We start from the raw sequence: 20,194 nt of genomic DNA on the forward strand, positions 1-20,194 counted from the left end.
TATCTGGTTTAGTGATTAAAGCAGAGGCAATGTCAACATTTGGGAATAGCTTCCATTGGAAGCTGAAGGAGTATCTTGGATTTGGGAATAGGCTAGCTACATAGATCATGATTCCAACTCAGGTAATAATGACTGAATTGCAAACAAAGCAAGGGTATGCAATTAGTCACACAGTAATTAGTTAGGACATAAAATGCGCTGCCCAAAAATGTGGTGGAGACAGTTTCAGCTGAGGCATTCAAGAGGGCGCTAGATGGTTATTTGGATAGAAATGGCATGCCGGGAGATGGTGAAAAGGCAAGAGATTGGCACTGAAGGGCTTTTGCCCGAAACGTTGATTTCGCTGCTCGTTGGATGCTGCCTGAACTGCTGTGCTCTTCCAGCACCACTAATCCAGTATTTGATTTTCAGCATCTGCAGTCATTGTTTTTACCTTGTTGATTAAACTAATGAAGGCATGCTAGGCCGAATGGTCTCCTTCAGCACACTAGCAATTCTGAAATTCTGTGCTTGGGTCTATGATTCATCAGATATTCTGGTATTTACTCATTTTCACAAGTAACATTTCCTATCTCTGTGATTTTGGGTGGTTTGTGTCATCATAAAAAGGGAACGGTTAACCCAGGGCAAAAAATGGGTCCAGTTCCAACTCTATACGAGTTGCTGTCTTTTGAAATACTTAAAATCTTGCCCAAATTTGGCAGACCTCGAGTTCCAGGTTTCAGTTAATTTCAACTTCAGTATGTTTTTTGGAAGCTGTCTTCCTGTTTTCAAGCAAGGTAATGAGTTTTGGGACAAAACCAGAATCTCAGGTTAATACTCAAATGTACCACTTTATTTAAAATACCATGTTATCATGGTCCTGCCAAAACTACTAATGGAGGAGGTTAAGTGTTCAAACAGCAGGATACAGGAACAGGAGCAGGCTCCTCCATCCTTCTCCACCATTCAATCAGATTGTGGGCCTCAGTGCTGATTTCCTGCTCAATTTCCCAATCCCTCAATCCCCTTAAGTCCAAATATTTATCCATCCAAATGTGAGTATGCCCAGTGACTCAGATTCTACAGATCGCTGAGGTACAACATTCCAAAGATTCATAATTCTTTATGAGAAGGAATTTCTCTTCATCTCAGTCTAAAATTATCAACCTTTTTACGCAAGAATATGGCCCCTAGTTCTAAACCCTCCTAGCAGGTAAAGCAACCTATCAGCATCTACCCTCATCTTCCTCAAGAATCCTACATGTTTCATCACAATCATCTCTTGTGCTCAACTCTGGACAGTATAGGTCCATCATCATCGGACCACTTGCTCATTCCTGGAATCAATCTAGCAAAACATTGTTGTACCATCTCCAGTGCATAAGTAGACCAAACCTGTACAGTAGTCTGGATGTGAAAACACAATAAGTCTCTACTTCCAATCTACTACTATCCATAACTCCTTTAGTCAGTCATGGATGGATCACTTTCTCGATGAAATTTATTTTTCTCAATGGAGTGCATTTTCTTTGAGTGTTTTGAATTTCTTTTAAGCTTTCCACTGCCTATTAACTGCCACCTTTTAATCTATTTTCCCAAGCAACCTGATCAAATTATACATAGTTGGATTATTCTAAAAGATTTGTGTTACATAACTAGGTTAATCACATTCAAACTTAACAGGACATTTTAGCACAGTATGAGCACTAAGCTCCAGAGAATCTTTAACAATGAGGTTACTAATAAGCCTATCTCATTATATAACCCAAGATCTAAAGTAGCCTTAATGCTGGTTGGTTCCATGTTATATAATCCTAGGAAATCTATTGAAATATATTCCATAAACTCTCTGCTAGGATACATTTATCAAGATGATTTATCCAACTGAAGCAAAAATTAAGGAGTGCATCTTACTAACGAGGTAGAACTGGAAAATTAACTACCTATTCTGCCCCAATGATGACCCCCTCATCCACTTCTGGTCTCATCTTATCACATGTCATTTCCACTCAGTGAATATCCCAAAATTCAATGAGATCCCTTGTACTCACACCATCTTAAAAAAAACATTGTGCACCCATAAAGGCATTGTCTGGAGCCACCCTGTACGGTACCTAACATTTGTTCCAGACATGGCAGAGAGAGGGAAATGCTGTGGAGGTCCTGCTGGACAGGGTGGTGCAGAGGCAGAACTTAGTTTTCCTCAGGTCCAGCAGTTGAGACCTCAGCACCAGATCATGACAGCCTGGTCTGAGATTGCCACCCGGAGTAGTACAGTTTTAGCTGGAAGAAGGCCCAGCACTGCAGGAAGAATGCCAATGTCCTTCTCTCCTCTTCCAGTACAAGTGGCACCATCCTCCCTCTCTGATATTCCACACTCACTCTATCTCTGCTACGGTACACACCTCCCACATGGCTCATTCTTTACCAACCACACTAATGCCTGCAACATCTTCCGTCTCTCGGTATCAGTCACTCGAACACCTGACACCATTAACCCTGCAGGCCCTCTGCACTGACTGCCCATTTACTCGGCACATCTCTTCACCTTCACCAAACAACTCTGCCACCCACTCGCTCTCTCATTCCAGGGCAGAATGGCACATGATGGGTGGTGGGATGTCTGGCATTCAGCTCTGCGTGCCGTATGTGGCTAGCATACTGACTCAGACTGGTACAAGTGGCTGACCGACCACGTCCAAGCCCCTGAACTGGAATTGGAAGCTGCTTTTGACTTACTCTGCTGAGACCCCGTGCCCCAGAGCTATTACCATTGACTTCACTGTTACCTGCAGACAGCAACAGCAAGCTTCTTGTCGTTATGTCTGCTCTAAGTGGCAAGGTAGTCTCTGATTGAGGAAGCAAAGCATAAAAAGGCAGTGCAAGGATGCTGTGAGCATCCAGATAGCTCTCATTTGCTCTGAGCATTAAGACAGGGCGTGAAGGGCCTGGACATGCAGCCTGCTTTAGCCCTTGAGCTGGGTATGTGTCCCTGAGTGCACAGTGTCCTTGCTGCAGTGATACAATGCAAGCTGAAATGCAGCATTGAAGGCAGACGTGTCCCGCAAGTGGGTTAGAGATGTGCCATGAGAGTTTTTGAGAGGCTGGCACATGTTGGATGCCAATGTCTGTGAAAAATGGGGCAAGCATGGCCACTACCCACAGACTGTGCCCTGAGGTATAGGTACCCAGTGTCCAACATAAAGGTCATTTGGAGCATGCAGCGAGATGAATTCGCCAGATACCCAGTTTGGTTTCCATGTCGAGTTTTCTTAACGTTTAGATTGTTCGCTGAGTTTGGTAAGATAGAAAGCTGAATATTAGTGAGGTGAGATGCCCTGTCAACTTGACGCTTAATATGGAAGAACTTGGTTAATTGGCAACTTGCCCCCACTGCCCAATGAGAAACCACCATTCTGTTTGTAACAAGCATAATAGATGGAACCAGATGCTGTCAATATTGAGAACAGCCTTACAGGATTTCACATCTGATGTGCCACAAATGTTGCCATATTCCACACAGTTCAGACCCCTGTAAGATTCCACCCAAAGTATCAACCTGACATCTTGAGGTACAGCCTTTGAACATTGAGGCCACTTCATTTTCAAAACCTGATCACGTAAAATACCAAATTTTAATATTTATTTTGTTTACTGTACTGCACTTAACCCTTGATCGTGTTACTGTAACATTTCCTGTCAAACTGCAATATCTTAACAAAAAAGACAAATGCTGCAGCTTTGTTGCAAGGTAAATCTGCAACCGTTTGAAAAGCAGATCCAAAATATTCTTACGTATTGAACAGTTTTTCACCTTCTTATTCAGTGTCTGAGTATTCAAAGCAATCCTTCCAGATCGCAGAAGAACAAGCAGGTTTTTGGCTGCAAACTATTTCTTGTGGGCAGCCAAGAAGTGGCGGGATCCGGGTCCCATTCATCTCTGCCCTGATCACTCTCAGCCCATCAGAGGGAAGCAGTCCAACATTCACCCTCGATTTTCTAGTGATCTGCTGAGGATGGACTGTAGGCGCTCATAGCTCACCAGTCTTCTGAAAACGAAGCCTATTTATTCTGGGGAGACCTATTCCACCGCATGCATCATTGTCTACACTCAGTTAGTAAGCAACCTGGAGTCAATTTTCACCTCTCGTCTCTGATTAACATCAGTGCTCAAAATTCAAAGGCCACACCGTTAGAAAAATGCAATTTCCATAAACGCTGACTTAATATAAGCTGCGGTAATATCTTGGAAATAACCTAATTGCAAAACGCAGACCATAAAATATAAAGTTGGAAAAGTTTTTATTGCAGAGATTTTCAGTTAAAATATGGGATAATTTTCATTTCCAGTTTTAGGTCATTCTAAAGGTTTGTGCATCCTATGAAGACAAGGTTACACTGTGGAATTTATTGGTCAATCTTCAGTAACTAAACAGTGCTACTGACAAATTGGGACTGGTTAGCTTACTTGGTTCACCCTGTGATTCTGAGTAATGTCAACAGCATGGGCTCAATTCCCATTTTGCTGAGGTAGACTTAGGGTCTGCCACTTTGCCCTGCCCCTGAGAGTTGTAGACAACAGCAAAAACAAATACTAAGAAAACACGTCAGGGCGACAGACCCACTGACTGTTGTCAAGTGTAATGACCTCAAGCAGCAACTTGTTTGGCTACTCTTGGGAATACACTGGAATGTATGAAATATTGGCCTGAACATGCCCCTGATTATATTGCTGAAATTTGAAAATGTTTGAGGATTGGTGAAGAAGAATATAATTCTTTTTGCGCTATAGTATTCCAACAAAAGCGGGTAAACCCCACTTTTCTGACAGTTTTACAGTCATTCATATCATTCAAATGCACAACAGTATTCAAGTTAAACATATTCCTGGTTTTTCTCAAAACATTTTAATCAGGTTCTCTGGTTCTTGGCAACTGCATGATGTCACTATTACTGCAGCTCAAGCTGTATATTACAGGACGAATGTGGCCACATCAAAGGAACAAGCACTTGCTTAAAAAACGAATGAGTGCAAATACTGGAAAACTGAAATAAAACCATAAAATGCTGGAAATACTCGGCAGGTCAGGCAGCAATTGTGGAGAGGAAGGCAGAATGAACATTTCAAGTAGATTCATAAAAAAAATCCAAGAACTGTGGATGCTGGAAGTCTGAAACAAAAACAGAAATTGCTGGAGAAACTCAAAGTCTGGCAGCATCCATGGAGAGAAAACAGAGACAATGTTGTGGGTCCCATTCTGATGAAGGGTCATTAGACTCAAACCATTGACTCTGCTTTCTCTCCATAGACACTGATGGACCTTCTGAGTTTCTCTAGCCATTTCTGGTTTTCTTTCACATTGATAAACTGATTAAAAAGTCTTTGACAATGAATTGTTAACTCATTTTTCTCTTTCCATAGCTACTGCCTGATCTTGACTCTACATCATTAGTTTTAGGAATGCCAAGAGTAATGTTGAAAAAGAGTCAAATATTTGTTGCAATCTAATTGGATTTATGAGCTAACCTGAGAACAGGGATCCAATTTTTGTGGCAAACAGTGGAGGTACATGCATCTGACTTTAATTAAGAAAGTAGGAGTAATGATTTTAAACTGCTTTATTATTTAAGAAATAAATTTGAACACTACAATCATCAGCAAACATCCCCACATTTTAAAAATCTCCTTATGATGGTTAGCTATAGGTTCTGATGGAAGGTTATTGATCTGAAATGCAAGATCTGGGGGAAATGTATGAAGACTGCAAAAATGCGAAATGTGGTGGGCAGGCATCTGAATTAAGCTGGAGCCAATCCTTTGACTTCCTGATAGTGGGTTGAGATGCAGAGATTAAATCAGTGGTGTGTCAGGCCTCATCTCATCCTACGGCAGGTTACTGTGTGACCTCAGATATCATGAATACTCTCAGATATCATGAATACTCATTAGTGAAATACATTTTTAAAAATGGCACCTGCTGTCACAATGAAGTCAGCTGTATAATGAGAATCTCGTACTGTCTGCTGCACATTCACTTGAAAGATGGTGTGTGCCACTCAGCTTTGTAAAGCTGCGCCTGAGTGTTCCATGCTGAGCTGTACAGCATGAGGAAGGGAAGCAGGAGAATGGCAGCTTGTGGTTGGTGAGGAGAAATCAGTGGTGTGGAGTGGAGTTTTGGGGAATGTCACAGTGACTCAAAGAAGGATTTAGAGTAGGTTTGGAGCATGGAAGTGTGGAAGACAGAGGGACTTCATCTCCAACTGTGATGGGAACAGTAGTCATGTAATGTAAGAAAATGTAGGCCCTAAAGGATGGTGACAGTCCTGTCTCCATGTGGTTCAAACTCAGGGAGTTAGCTGACAGAATCCTTCCAAGGTTCTGTGTTCACCTACACTATTTAATAATTCTTACTGATCTTGGATAATGTCCTTTATAGTGTATTGAAGCCTGCAGCTTTGGCTATGTCTCACAGAGTGATGTGTACAACACTGTACACTGAAATGAACTTTCAGTAAAAACAATGCAAAATTTATCATTCTTTCTTTTTACAATAAAGAAATACCCCAAACTCTCCTGACAACATCAATGCATGCCATTCAGGACACATGCCATGACATTTAGCTCTCTGACTAAGCCAGTTTCAACAAATAAAGATGGTGCACACACATGAAAGAAGTGAAACTAATGGAAAGTGAAAAACTTAGAAGTGAAGTTTAAATTTAAAAAACAGCCCAGTCACTTTTGAGCTTGTAGTATTTCTTATGTCAATAGCAATGATTGGGCAAGAAAATTGTGGTGGTTTAGAAGAACCTCCATATTGGACCATCTTACAGGCCACTCGTGCCTGTTGCACTGCCAGCTGATGGCAGCTTTCACCACTGAAAAGCTTCATCATCCATCACGTGAGCTTGTGTCTCCTGGTCACACCGCCTGCACTTTACCTTTTGATTGTAATTGAGTGAGACCCAGCATGGGAGCAAAAGTAGCACCCACTTCCTGTTCTACCATTGGGAATGGCTAACCACAAATACAATTTTGCCCTTTGTTTCTCTCTCCACAGCAGCTGCTTGATCTACTGAGTTTTTGCAACATATTTATTTTGTTTTCAGAGCACTGACTTGAATTTCTTTCAAAATGAGGCTGTGAGCAATTGATCAGGACAAGTTCCAATTCTAAGCAAAACATGCTGTTACTCTCAAGTTCCATGGTAATTACTATTATTTTTGCATACAACCATTTTACTACATGCTCAAGTTTTCAGAGAAGAAGGAAAACAGAAGCACTGCACTCATGTTCCACACTAACACGCACATGCACTGTACCATAATCTGCCATACTTGTTGCAGAGGCGGGGGTGCTGCAACCTAGCAACCAGTCTGCAGTGTTTAAAATAGTCATGGTATCTCCTGAAGGGGGAAAGTCAGAATTGCATTTAGTTTGAGATTTCAGTAACATTTTATTCCTTATCATGATACTAATACATTTAATTATACAAATTGCAATCGTACAAAAAAGTGATGGAATATGTTAAATGAGCACATTTACAGGTAACGTAAATGTCAAATCCCCTGCAGTGGAGCACTCAGTGGTGGAATAACAACCTATATTTTGGCATAATGAATTACCCTGTAAAAGCACATCATAACAGGTGACAATAAAATAATGATGAATCATTAGCTCGTCAGGTCTATTAGTAATGAACAATTGAGAAAAATAAGTGACAGATAAATCACTAACAGAAAGCAGAGGGGAAGCTGGGTGTAATGGTAATGTCACGGGACTAGTAATCTGTAACCCTGAGCTAATGTTCTGGAGGACATGGGTTCAAGTACCATCATGGCAGATAGTGGAACTCAAATTCACCTAAAAAGTCTAATTTAATTGTTTTTAAAACCCCATCAGATTCACTGATGTCCTCCAGGAAAGGAATTCTGCCCCTCATATCTGGTCTACACGGGCGGCACGGTGGCACAGTGGTTAGCACGGCTGCCTCACAGCACCAGAGATCCGGGTTCAATTCCCACCTCGGGTGACTGTCTGTGTGGAGTTTGCACGTTCTCCCAGTGTCTGCGTGGGTTTCCTCCGGGTGCTCCGGTTTCCTCCCACAGTCCAAAGATGTGCAGGCCAGGTGAATTGGCCGTGCTAAATTGCCCATAGTGTTAGGTTAGGGGTATGGGTGGGTTGCGCTTCGGCGGGGCGGTGTGGACTTGTTGGGCTGAAGGGCCTGATTCCACACTGTAAGTAATCTAATCTACATGTGACTCCAGACCCACAACAATGCAGTTGACTCTAATCAGCCCTCAAAGTAATTAGGAGTGCCAGCCTATCCAACGACATCCACATCCCATGAATAAAATAAGGTTTAAGATATTATAACGAAGATATATTGAGCACATTTGCTTACTGTAAGCCCCAGTTTTCCCTAACCTGCACATTCATTAGTGTAAGTGGTTTAATTTAGCTAAATAAATAACTGCATGTAGTTCAGCTAAGCCACAGAAATTATGTAAACCAAATCTAAATAAGATATCAAAGAAACAGGATGTTTCCCCTCGGTACCACCACCTGTTGGTTTTTCTTGGCCTTGCTGCATCTCAGTGAATCCAACAAATATCTTCGGAAACGTTTTGTTGCCTCTGGCAATTTGGCAAACAAAATGATAGGCGACGTGTGGAGAATGAATTGCGAGAGACGACCACAACAAGTTGAAAAATCACTGAATCCCAAACCTAGTTCTGACACCACTAGTTAGATAATTTTTAATTTCTTATAAAAATAAATAATAATTAAAAACAAATTTGCGTAAAATAAAATCATGGTTAAATAAGAATGCTTATTAAGCAAACCCCTATTTACTAGCTTGGAAGGCTGAATTATCCTCTTCCCTGTCTTTCAGTTCACTCTCGGTATCAGTAAGATACAACCCATGACTGTACATTTACAGTGCAGTCAGAACAGGCTAATATAGATGAGGTTATTGCACAATAGTCTTATTTTGAAGTGCGGGTGCAAAATGATTTACATATACATTAATAGATGCAACTAGTTAATAATATACTATCAGCAACAGCAATGACTGGTGGGATATTTATTGCCCCATTCATTACATTAAAACAGGAAATTAGAATGACCCCTTAGGTCAAGGGTAAACAAATGTTAGAGAAATAGGGAAAAAGTAATTAAAAGTCATAAATCACAGTTCTGCACCCCATGTCACACATACTGCAATAATTCTCTTGCTCAAAAAAAAAGGATCATTTGAGAATTAGATCAGGAAATGGCAGCAGGATTGATTTACAATGACACTGGAGAATACATAATTTATGGCGCAACTCTCAGTTTTGGAGCTTTCCCAAATCCAGTAGCTAAACTTATTATGGTCTGTGGACTTTTCCCATATAATCAAAAAAAAAGAGAAATTAAAGTCTACAGAGAAACAGAAGAAGATGTGTCAGCATTTAGGAAACAGAAAGCTGCAATTAATTTATTTAAAAATACATTCATGTGCTAAATCGATAATACAATTACTATTTATGGTTACTTTTTATATACACAGAATGTGGAAATCATTAGGAAAAATTAGCAATTTTATTTCTAAATGATATATCATTCACATCAGTGGAATAATAATGATAAAAAGAAGTAAGTAGTAATCTGATCATAGTTTGAAGAATATCAAATTAAATGTGTGAAGGATCAGATGAACATTAGATGAGTCAAAATGTTGTACTCATTGTTGCTTTCTGTCTTAGTCCACGTAAAATTAGAATTAGTTTTGTTTTCAGTAGGTAGATTTTTTCACATATCAAATCATTCACTTCTTAAACTATCGTCCTTTCATCTCAAAATATGGGATTGGAAGTTGTCAGTACCAGTCAATCAAACCTGTGGCAAGGTGAACTGAAAAAGCCAGTAACTGGTTGATCAGAAATTTCTTGTGACCAGCAGTAATTGTGCATTGCTAGGAAATTTAGACATAGAAATTAATAGCTAAGTATATAGAAGGGGTAACACATAGTAGCAAGTAGGATAGGTTGAGACATACCGGCCTAAAAACTGAGAACTATTTAAAACTTACAAAGAAGGACAGGACTACAAAGAAAATGTATGAAACAGGAAGTCCTTTAACCACGTAGAGATACGATTGTGATAAACAGACCAAGAGGAAATCTGTTTAAAATCATGCATAATGTTGCAAGAAACTAATCATTGTAATATAGTGGAGAACTGTTCTGAACCAAAAAGAGAAATGATTATTATAAAATGTGCAACGTGGAAGAACTAATTAACCTCAGACAGAGCACAACTACAGCAGAATGTGCCAACCATGGACTTTTCTGGTTTTACATAGAATTACAAAGTAATAGTTTTAGGTGACTTACAGTCACATGCTAATCAGAATCCCTGCGTACCTGGAAGAATTCTAAAACTTACATGTGGGACAAACTACAACTGGGGAGACAGTCTTTTCATCAGCCCTGTGTACATACTTATATAATAAAAAGTTGTCTTGTTCGGACGCTCAGCCGTCTGGCTCTATGTCATTCAGACATTACAACATACATAATCAAAAGTTATTGTGGAAAAGAACAGCTCATGGTGTAGGGGATAACATATTGGCATGGACTGAAGTTAGACCAGTTAATAGGAAACAGAAAATAGGCATAAAAGGATGGATGTGAGGAAATCGAGAACTGGCATCACTTCAAAATGGAAGTGCCTATTTAAGACAGAGACAAGGAGGACACTTTTCCTCTGAGTGTCCTGAGTCTTTGGAATAGCCTTCCTTAAAAGGAGGAGGAAGCAAAGTCATGTATATTTTTAAGGCAAAGGTAGGTAGATTCTTGATAAGAGGTGAAAGGTATCCAGAAGGCCAAAACTTGGAGTAATCAGATCTGTCATTATCTTATTAAATGGTAATGAGGGATTGAGTGGCCTAGGCCTGTTCCTAAGTTGTATGCTTGTCTAGTCCTCAGGCAACAGAAAATCAGATGAGCTGATGGTTTTTGAAAGTTGTAGTTATAAAGGCATCTTGTTTTCTTGTTTCTCGAAGATGGTATATATAAAACAAAGAAGCTGCTAAAACCAACTTAAACAGTAATGTTCCACACACAAAAAACCCAAGTTTGAAGCATGCCGGAAGTTTCCTTATTCGAAGGGTAATTTGTCTAAGACTGCTTGAAGAGCTGCTGTAGTTTTTTTTGTGCATTAAACTCTTTGCTCCTACTTAATACCTTAAGTGGTTTTGTTTAACCATTGCTGTCAGAATCACCAGGGTTTGGAAGTACTAGAGGCAGCAGGTTTGAAACGGTGGTAAGGTTTATGTAATTTAAAGAATTATAGTGAGATTCCTGCACATAGGATGCAATTACAATAATAGACAGCAGGGCCACTTGGCCGGATTGTACCCACTGTTAATGCTCATTTATGTTCTATACCTTTGAAAACAATTTCCAGTTTGTTTGCTGGCTGCTGGTGGAGGTCACTTTGTTACTATACAGTATTCAGAGTGAGCGAGAGAGTGCCTGTACTATTAAATCAGCATTCCCTTAATTCACTCAATCTCCACCTGCCTCTGGTCCGCTGTGGGATCAAGGTCAGGAACAGATCCAATAATGAGTCAGTTTGTTGACTGCATCTGAAATGCACTGCTCCTTGGCATTCTTGCAGGTATGAGTTGGATAGATTTCAGTTTACAAATTTGCATATTACATCTGGGTTAGATTTATTGGACCCTGTGATTTTGTTTTGAAGTCAGACTTAAAATATCTAGAACCATTCCAGGATACATTTATTTTTTGGCTTGAAAGACAGTACACTCCAAAAATTCAGAAAACACACTGAGTGAAAGAGAAAAGATACTTTTCTGGAAAGGGTTCAAGTCCCTTTAGAAAGTGAACTTTGTTTCTTCAGCATTCACATTTACCTTTGGTAAGTTCTGAATGTGCTAGTGTTGCAAGCAGCACTTTTGTGTACTTTAGGTTATGCCTTCTGCATGAATGGCATGGAATGCTGGGCATATTTACAGCTTAACTTATGAAGTTCTTTTCACAGGTCAGAGGGCCTTTAGGGCTGTTTATGCTCTGTCGGGTTTTGGATACTTTTTCTTACATTATTACACTTCAAAAATAATTAATTGGCTGCAAACCCACTTAGGGGCATTCACAGATTGTGAAAGGTGTTGACAGAAAGGTGCTCTTTCTTTTATTATTTTGTCAGTTTCCAAGGTTGACATGTCTGCATCACTGACAATCCTAAACAGACAGCTGAAATTAACGTAGTATAACATTTACAGAATGGCAATTACTGTTGGTTTAACGTAGATGAGTTCAGCAAAATTCATCCGTGTTTATTACTGTAAATACAATTGATATTACAAGTTATTTCTCAAGAATGCAGGGCTTTTAGAAAGCAGTTGTAAAAGTCATTTGAAATTATATCCAAATATTCAGCTAAAGAAATCCTTTGGGCGTTGTAAGGTACATTCATTCTCACTGCTATTAGAATTGCACAAATATCATTACTAATGATTCTTTGTTAAACCCATTTTAGAAATGTAATAAGTTGTTATAATAAGTTATTATTGTTTACCCACACTCTCGAGTTGTTTCCTCAAGTTGTGGTGAATCATTTCTTCGTGACAAACTAAGTGCTGCAGTTTTATGGTCCTGACTGGAATCAAATAAGCCTGGAACAATGAATGGCCAATCAGCCAATTAACAGCATTGTGGGCTTATTGAGAAGCTGTTTTTGCCAAGTCTTTTACATGTTTATGGAGGTGGATGAACTCTAAGAGCTGTTGGGTTCACGGTGGTGTAAAGCATCATGGGTTGAAGATGGCAGGAGTAATGGTTAAGTAAAATGGTTTTGTCTTTTCCAAGTTCATTATGAAAGCCTTTAGCATGTCATGTATTTGTGTCTGTTAAAGTGAGTCATGAAACCGTTATGATTGGAATACATTGTGAATTTTGCAAATTGACAAGTTGCGAATTTTGTGAAGATTTGTAGCTCAGGTTGTGGTTCAGGTTGGACGTTTGCTCGCTGAGCTGGAAGATTTGTTCTCAGACATGCTAGGTAAAATCATCAGTGAGCCTCTGTTCAGGTTGCTGCTGTGTCTTGGTCTGTTGTGGTGGGTGATATCATTTCCTGTTCTTTTTCTGAGAGGTTGGTAAATGGGGTCCAAATCGATGTGTTTGTTGATGGAGTTCCAGTTTGAATGCCAGACCTCTCGGCATTCCTATGCATGCCTTTGTTTAGCCTGTCCCAGGATGGATGTATTGTCCCAGCTGAACTGATGTCCCTCATTGTCTGTGTGTATGGATACTAGTGCTTGTTGGTTGTGTCTTTTGGTAAACCAAAGAGGAAGAGAACAACAACAGACTCCCCTTCCTAGATGTCACAGTAGAATGAAAAGCCAATGGACAGCTGCAGACCAGCGTCTACAGGAAAGCCGCACACACTGACCAGATACTCAATTACAGGAGCAATCATCCCAACACTCACAAACAGAGCTGCATCAGGACATTATTTATTAATTCATTGGAAAATGTTCTGCAATGCACCCAGGAACTAGGAGATGCCAAAGAAAAGCACCTATACAATGTATTCAAGAACGAGTACCTGATAAGCACAGTCTGCCAATTAGATTAGATTAGATTACAGTGTGGAAACAGGCCCTTCAGCCCAACAAGCCCACACCGACCCACCGAAGCGCAACCCACCCATAGCCCTACATTTACCCCTTACCTAACACTACGGGCAATTTAGTATGGTCAATTCACCTGACCTGCACATCTTTGGACCGTGGGAGGAAACCGGAGCACCTGGAGGAAACCCACGCAGACACGGGGAGACCGTGCAAACTCCACACAGTCAGTTGCCTGAGGCGGGAACTGAACCCGGGTCTCTGGCGCTGTGAGGCAGCAGTGCTAACCACTGTGCCACCGTGCCGCCCACACCACTGTGCCACCATGCCGCCAATTCTTACACAACAAACCTAAACCAGAAGACACAACACATCCAGAGACTCCATACATTAAAAACACCTTGGAGATGACAACCAGACTACTCCGGCCTCTTGGCATCATGGTAGCCCGCAAACCTACCAACACACTGAACCAACTTTTGACGAATCTAAAGGACCCCCTATCAATAACAAGCAGAACGAAAGTCATATACAAAATGGTGAAAGTGAGGACTACAGATGCTGGAGATCAGAGCCAAGATTAGAGTGGTGCTGGAAAAGCACAGCAGGTCAAGCAGCATCTGAGGAGCAGGAAAATCAATGTTTCGGGTAAAAGCCCTTCATCAGTCATATACAAAATACCCTGCAAAGACTTCAACAAACATTACGTCGGACAGACTGGCAGGAAACTAGCCACCAGGATACACTAGTACTGACTAGCCAACAAAAGAGACGCCCAACTATCACTAGTATCCTTACTCACAGACAATGAGGGACACCAGTTCAGCTGGGACAACACATCCATCCTGGCACAGGCTAAACAAAGACATGCACGGGAATTCCTAGAGGTCTGGCATTCAAACCGGAACTCCATTTAAAAACCACATCGATTTGGACCCCATTTACCAACCTCTCAGAAAAAGAACTGGAGGTGATATCTCCCACCACAACAGACAAAGACACATAAATAGAAGGCAGGACAGTACAATAGTGTTTCACCCGAGGCTTACTGATGATGCTACCCAGCATGGCGACGAAGCATCTGAGAAGGAACCTTCCAGCTCAGCGAGCAAACTTACAACTTGATAATATGTCACATAAAAGATCAACATTTTAATTGTGGAAATGTTTTCCGATGAATTAATAAATCTAATCTCATGGCTAAAAAGGGTAGTGTATATTTCTCATTATTGAAACGGTAGCCTAATATAATAACAACGTGTACATATTTAATCTTTTCCCATTACATCTACATTTTCACCTCAGAGATCAGCTGAGATGTCAGTTCTGAGGTCACTTTGTTTTGCTGGGAGTTTTACAGACTCTTGCTTGCAATCAAACTGCCTAATCTTTTATAGATTCTTGACTCTATTTACATAGCTGATCTGAACAGTCTGTGTGAATACTTAGAGAATTTAACGGGGTCCTGGCTGAAATCCAACTGCCAAACTATTGTACAAATGGACTATGCAGCTGGTTTCAAGTTTATATACTATAAGAGGTGTTCTGCTATTCAATGGTTTTCAACTGTTAAAGTATAGTTTGTTATGTTCATAAAGTAGACAATGGGTAAGGTGGCAGAGATTTGGGAGTGGAGAGCTTGTTGTAATACCAGCCCAGAGGGTGACAGAGCTAAATTAGCTTAAAAGTATTCACTAAAGCCTAAAGGCCAATTTAAAGACAGCCTGGAGTAGGTTACTTTGACATGGAGATGAGTGGAGACTATGACATTTCTCTGATTTTTCAGGTTATCTAGATATGTGTTTTTTTAGGTGTTGCAATTTTAAAACTAACTGAGTTCTGAACTGGGTTCAGGCAGCACACATGCCGTATGACCCCAGACAGTTAGGCCAGGAAATGTTCTTGGAAGCCATTGATAGTTCAATGTAACTGAGAGTGGGGTGAAAGAAGTCAACAGGCAACATTTGCTTTACTAAGCTGAGGAAAGGCAGAACTTAGAGAAATTCAGCGACAGCTTAGTGAGGCTAGTGCTTTGATAAATGCTGAAGTTGTGCCAAACTCTTGGGAGCAGTCTCAAGACTCCTGGCGAATGTTATCTCAGGAAAAAGGTACTGAAATACCAAGATGTGAGCAGTCATTGAGGCAGTCCAAGTTGGAGAGACTTTGTATGAGGCTGTTTCCAAGGCTATATATTCTAAAAAGAAGAATTGGAATCCCTTGTAAAGGTGATACAGTTTGGAGATGTTTTCTCAACTACACTGTCGCTAACATCTGGCCAGGATCTGTCTTGACTGCATCAACTGTTTAAAGTTCAGTCAATGTAGGGGAGAAGGAAATATTCAACCATTGTTTGCTAATCCAAAGTTACTCATTTTATATCTGAGTGTAAGAATCTAAGTTGTACACATGGTGTATACAAATTCAAACTGCAAATTTAGAATTATTGTCTTATATGCTCAGTACAGTATATCATTTCACCTGTGTGTGTGTATTTTGAGGTGCATTTAATAAAGACTTTTTTTTAGGAATTTCTATGCAACCTAGAAATCCTGACACTTATTTTTTAAGCCTTGGTTCTTCCACACATTTCATTCTTTAAAAGATTATGGTCAATCAAGACAGATCACTGCCAAGCTTGTCCACATTCCCATAACACTATATAAATGCTGTAGCGATAAGAGTAGGTCAGAGAATGGAATCTTGCAGTGAGTAACTTACTGTCTGACCACCCCAGCCCCCCCACCCCGCCAAAACCTGCCAACAATCTACATGGCACATCAGGAGAGTGATAGAATAAGGCTCTCAGGATCTGATAGCATTGATAATCAATGTTCACAGTCAAATCCCAAAGATGTAGATGCAGTGCTACAAGAAGTGCACCAATGACCTCCCAGGAGAGGTCAAACTCCATAAATACATTTCAAATTTCTTATCCCACTGATTGCACAACAAACTTCATACACTGCTCAACGTATCATCATTCATTACTTACTGCTGCAAGCCTTAGCTTCATTTTGGAAGCTTTTGCACATGCATTTTGCACATGCACATTTGAATACAAACCACATCTCCCATATTACACTACATCAGTGATAGCCTTACTTCTCACTTGCATTACAAGACAGTATAATACTGGACGCAGCAGGATCTGGGAGACAATGTGCCTGCGTGTCCTCACCCCTATGGAAGAGACACTTTTGTCCATCACCAAAGTGACAATGGCGCAGGGGTAGGTAGTTATTGAGATGATAGCAGCAAGGCTGCCTCCTCCACACCCCACCCTCTCCCCCCTTCAGATACGAACCTTGGTGGCAATGTTAGCCTTAGAGAGTGTGGGGGCAGAATCTGGTGAGCATCTCACTGTGATAGCTCCACAGCTAGGCAAGGAGAAACTCTCCAGGTCGCGAGCACTCAGGGACCAATACCATCTCAACTCCAGGCAGGACAGCACCGTGTAGTGTTGAGCATCAGGGATGTCACTACACAACAAGGAACAGGAGCAAAAGGCAGGGAACATGGGGGAGAATGGCCCTCATTGCCCAGAAGCTGCAGCAGTGCAGACAGTCATGTGGGCAGCTCCAGCACCCTCAGGGTCAGCTGGAGAAGTGAGCACATCAGCATCCCATCGCCTCAGCCACTGGTCCTCAGGAGACAAATGATGGGACAGGGAGAGGGGAACCCAGTGAGCAGTGCGAGTGTATCCTGCTCCCATGGAGACATGGCGCAGCCAGGAGGCATGCTGCTGGAGGACAGACGACACCCACTTCCTTTAGAGATCTCCTCTCAGACATTCATGAGCTGGCAGAGCTCCTTCATCTCCAACCTTTGGAAATTCATGCTGAGGGCGGGGCACTTGCATTTGTACGAAAACCTCTCAGCAATCGAAGCAAGATGGTCTCTCAGGTTACCTAACCAAACCTCCAGGGCTGACAGACTCCATTTGCAAGCAGGTTCCCTTCGCCCAAGCTATGGAGCTAAGGAGGACACTATGACACAGTGGCAGACAGAGGAGGGAGAGTTATTGACGGCTCTTTTGGTGACATGTGTGACCAAGTAATCTACATTATTTGGTACATTTTTAAGAATTGCACCGTTTGGACTCATTCTTGGTTGTTGTCTATTTGTGTCAACACTATGCATAACTTAATGGCCACATGAGATATTTGTGTTGAGAACCTGCTGCAGCTTATGGAAGCAAGAGGCATATAGGGGTCAATAGGTCCTGTTGTCACCATCGTCCCTCATCCTACAACATCCCTGTTTTTTCCCTGGCCTATGTGTTCAGGGGATTGCTGTCAATGTGCAGAGGAATCTCGCTTATCCGAATGAGATGGGCAGGTACAATTTTGTTGGGATAATTGATTTTATGGCTAATTGATTCATGCCTCTCCTCTGGGGTTGGAGTTTCCTGAAGTTTCCTTTTCTCTGCTCTGTTTGTCTTGCTCCCTCTCTCTGTCTCAAGGTTTGTTTCTGAGCAGAGACACACACTTTGTGTAAGGCACCTGCAGTATTGCTGAGATTCACCCCACCTCCCTAGCCTCAAAGGGATTGACATAGTGAGCACTTGCTAAGTTTGCTCCCTGTTCAGGAGACTAGGCAGCAGCACACCATGCGCAATTCCCCAGTTCCCCACCCCCCACCTCCACCCCCCTACATCCACCTCCCTACCCACAACCCTGTCAAACCCCACCCCTGGCCCCCTCCACCGCCTCCCCCACACCCCCCTCCCCCGTTCGCTCCAACCCTACCCATCCAAACCCACCCACCTCAACCTGTTTGCCCCCCCTCATATAGGGGAATGTTGGAGAGATCATCTGATACTCGTGGTTCCTCTGTAGATGGTCAGTGCTCCCTGTGGCAGGGATGAGCCCAGCAAATAGGGAGCTGATACATCAGGATTGCTAGGGATCCCACAGGTTTCTGTACATGGGTTTGTGCGTACTCATGTCTCCCTTTTAAAGTCCCTACTTTGCAGGATGTCATTTCCTCCACCCATTCAGAGTGTAATCAAAACCATTTTCTTCCCCACTGTGCACTTTTGATTTCCAGCATGATTCAAAGTAACAGTATGTGCTCTTTGGTCACCGGCTTGCAGCCTATGCCTCTATGTGTCGTTGACCTATGAAGAGCTGTCAACCCTGTCAAAATGTGTTTCATGGATGAGATTGCTTTTCTCCATTGAATGTAGAGTACAACATAGAACTTTTTTTTCTGCTCTGTGCATAGGTACTAGATAAGTAGGTGGGTAGGTAAAGTGGGAAAATGGAGTACTGAAAGCATGCACTAAATCTACCTAGGAGTATGCAACCTCCTCAACTCTTCCTGAGTCTCCTGGCCCAATGAGAAGTCTGGGCTTCCATATCTCCTGCCGCTAGGCAACAGACCCATGAATTAGTGTCCGTGCAGTGGACTCCTATTCAGCCTGCAGTAGGTCAAATAGACAGTTCACAATGTCAATCAGTGCATAGTCTTGTGTGGGATTGTTCAGCCTCACAGGAGGTTAGAATAGAGGCAGACAGGGCCTTTATATATCAACAGTGAACAGCAACCTGGTCTCTTGACTGTGTTCCTGGTGCTCACCATCTTTACCAAGGCAAAGCTGAAGGTGACAGTGTTACTCGTTCCCATGCAGAGGGGGGTAACTGTTTACAGCCTCATTAACAGCATTTAAAAGAAGACACTTTCAGTTGGACTTCAGTTTCCTGAAACACCAGGAGGCAATTTATGTGTCTGGTGGCTGACACCAGTCAAGTTGAGTGCTTCTCCCTGCTTGGGAGCCAGTCATAGGCCACCCTACTGAAGGCTTACCCCCACTTAAACAGATTAGATTACTTACAGTGTGGAAACAGGCCCTTTGGTCCAACAAGTCCACACCGACTCGCTGAAGTGCAAACCACCCAGACCCATTCCCCTACATTTACCCTTTCACCTAACACTACGGGCAATTTAGCCTCGCCAATTCATCTAACCTGCACATTTTTGGATTGTGGGAGGAAACCAGAGCACCCGGAGGAAACCCACGCAGACACGGGGAGAATGTGCAAACTCCACACAGAGAGTCGCCTGAGGCAGGAATTGAACCCATGTGTCTGGCGCTGTGAGGCAGCAGTGCTAACCACTGTACCACTGTGCTGCCCAACAGAGATGGCCTAACCTTTTTAGAAAGGTTTGTGAGACAGCAGCTCCATGATGAAACCTCTTTTCTCAGTTACCTTAACATCCATTGCGGGCCAGTGCTGCTCTCAAGCTGTAATGCAAGGCTTCTGATTCCCTCCCTAACTTTAAGAGCAAAACCATTGCCTTTAATTGAATTGGGAAGTGGTGAAAATGCCAAGGATTGACTCTTTCTACTTCAGGTCAGGATTAAGACTTGGAAACAGTCTTAATACTGTTTCCTGCTCATGGAGGGAAAATCCAGCTCCAAGTGTTAGCACAAGCAGCATGGCTTTTAGTGGAAGTGATGGTACATGACTTTGGAGGATGACCTTGAGCAACTCTGAGCCTAGATGGCCAATTCGAGATGGTCTGACAGTGGTCTGAACTAGCCGGCTGAAAAGGCACAGCAA

General features: G+C 41.9%; 1 protein-coding gene across 25 annotated transcripts in view; it reads right to left on the bottom strand.

Moving 5' to 3' along the window:
- The window catches only part of eya4 (EYA transcriptional coactivator and phosphatase 4), a 621,540-nt gene that overhangs the window by 161,886 nt on the left and 439,460 nt on the right, over nt 1-20,194 (bottom strand). For 12 of the 25 annotated variants that reach the window (XM_072553780.1, XM_072553781.1, XM_072553777.1 and 9 more), the window contains one exon: nt 7,306-7,389. The exons of 10 other annotated variants lie outside the window; for them this stretch is intronic. In XM_072553780.1, coding sequence (XP_072409881.1) covers nt 7,306-7,389 — 84 coding nt within the window. The remainder of the gene's footprint in view (nt 1-7,305; nt 7,390-20,194) is intronic. 3 more of the 25 variants (XM_072553776.1, XM_072553775.1, XM_072553797.1) reach the window with 1 other exon arrangement.

Source organism: Chiloscyllium punctatum, chromosome 3 (genome assembly GCF_047496795.1).
Source record: "Chiloscyllium punctatum isolate Juve2018m chromosome 3, sChiPun1.3, whole genome shotgun sequence".
Lineage (NCBI taxonomy): Eukaryota > Metazoa > Chordata > Chondrichthyes > Orectolobiformes > Hemiscylliidae > Chiloscyllium > Chiloscyllium punctatum.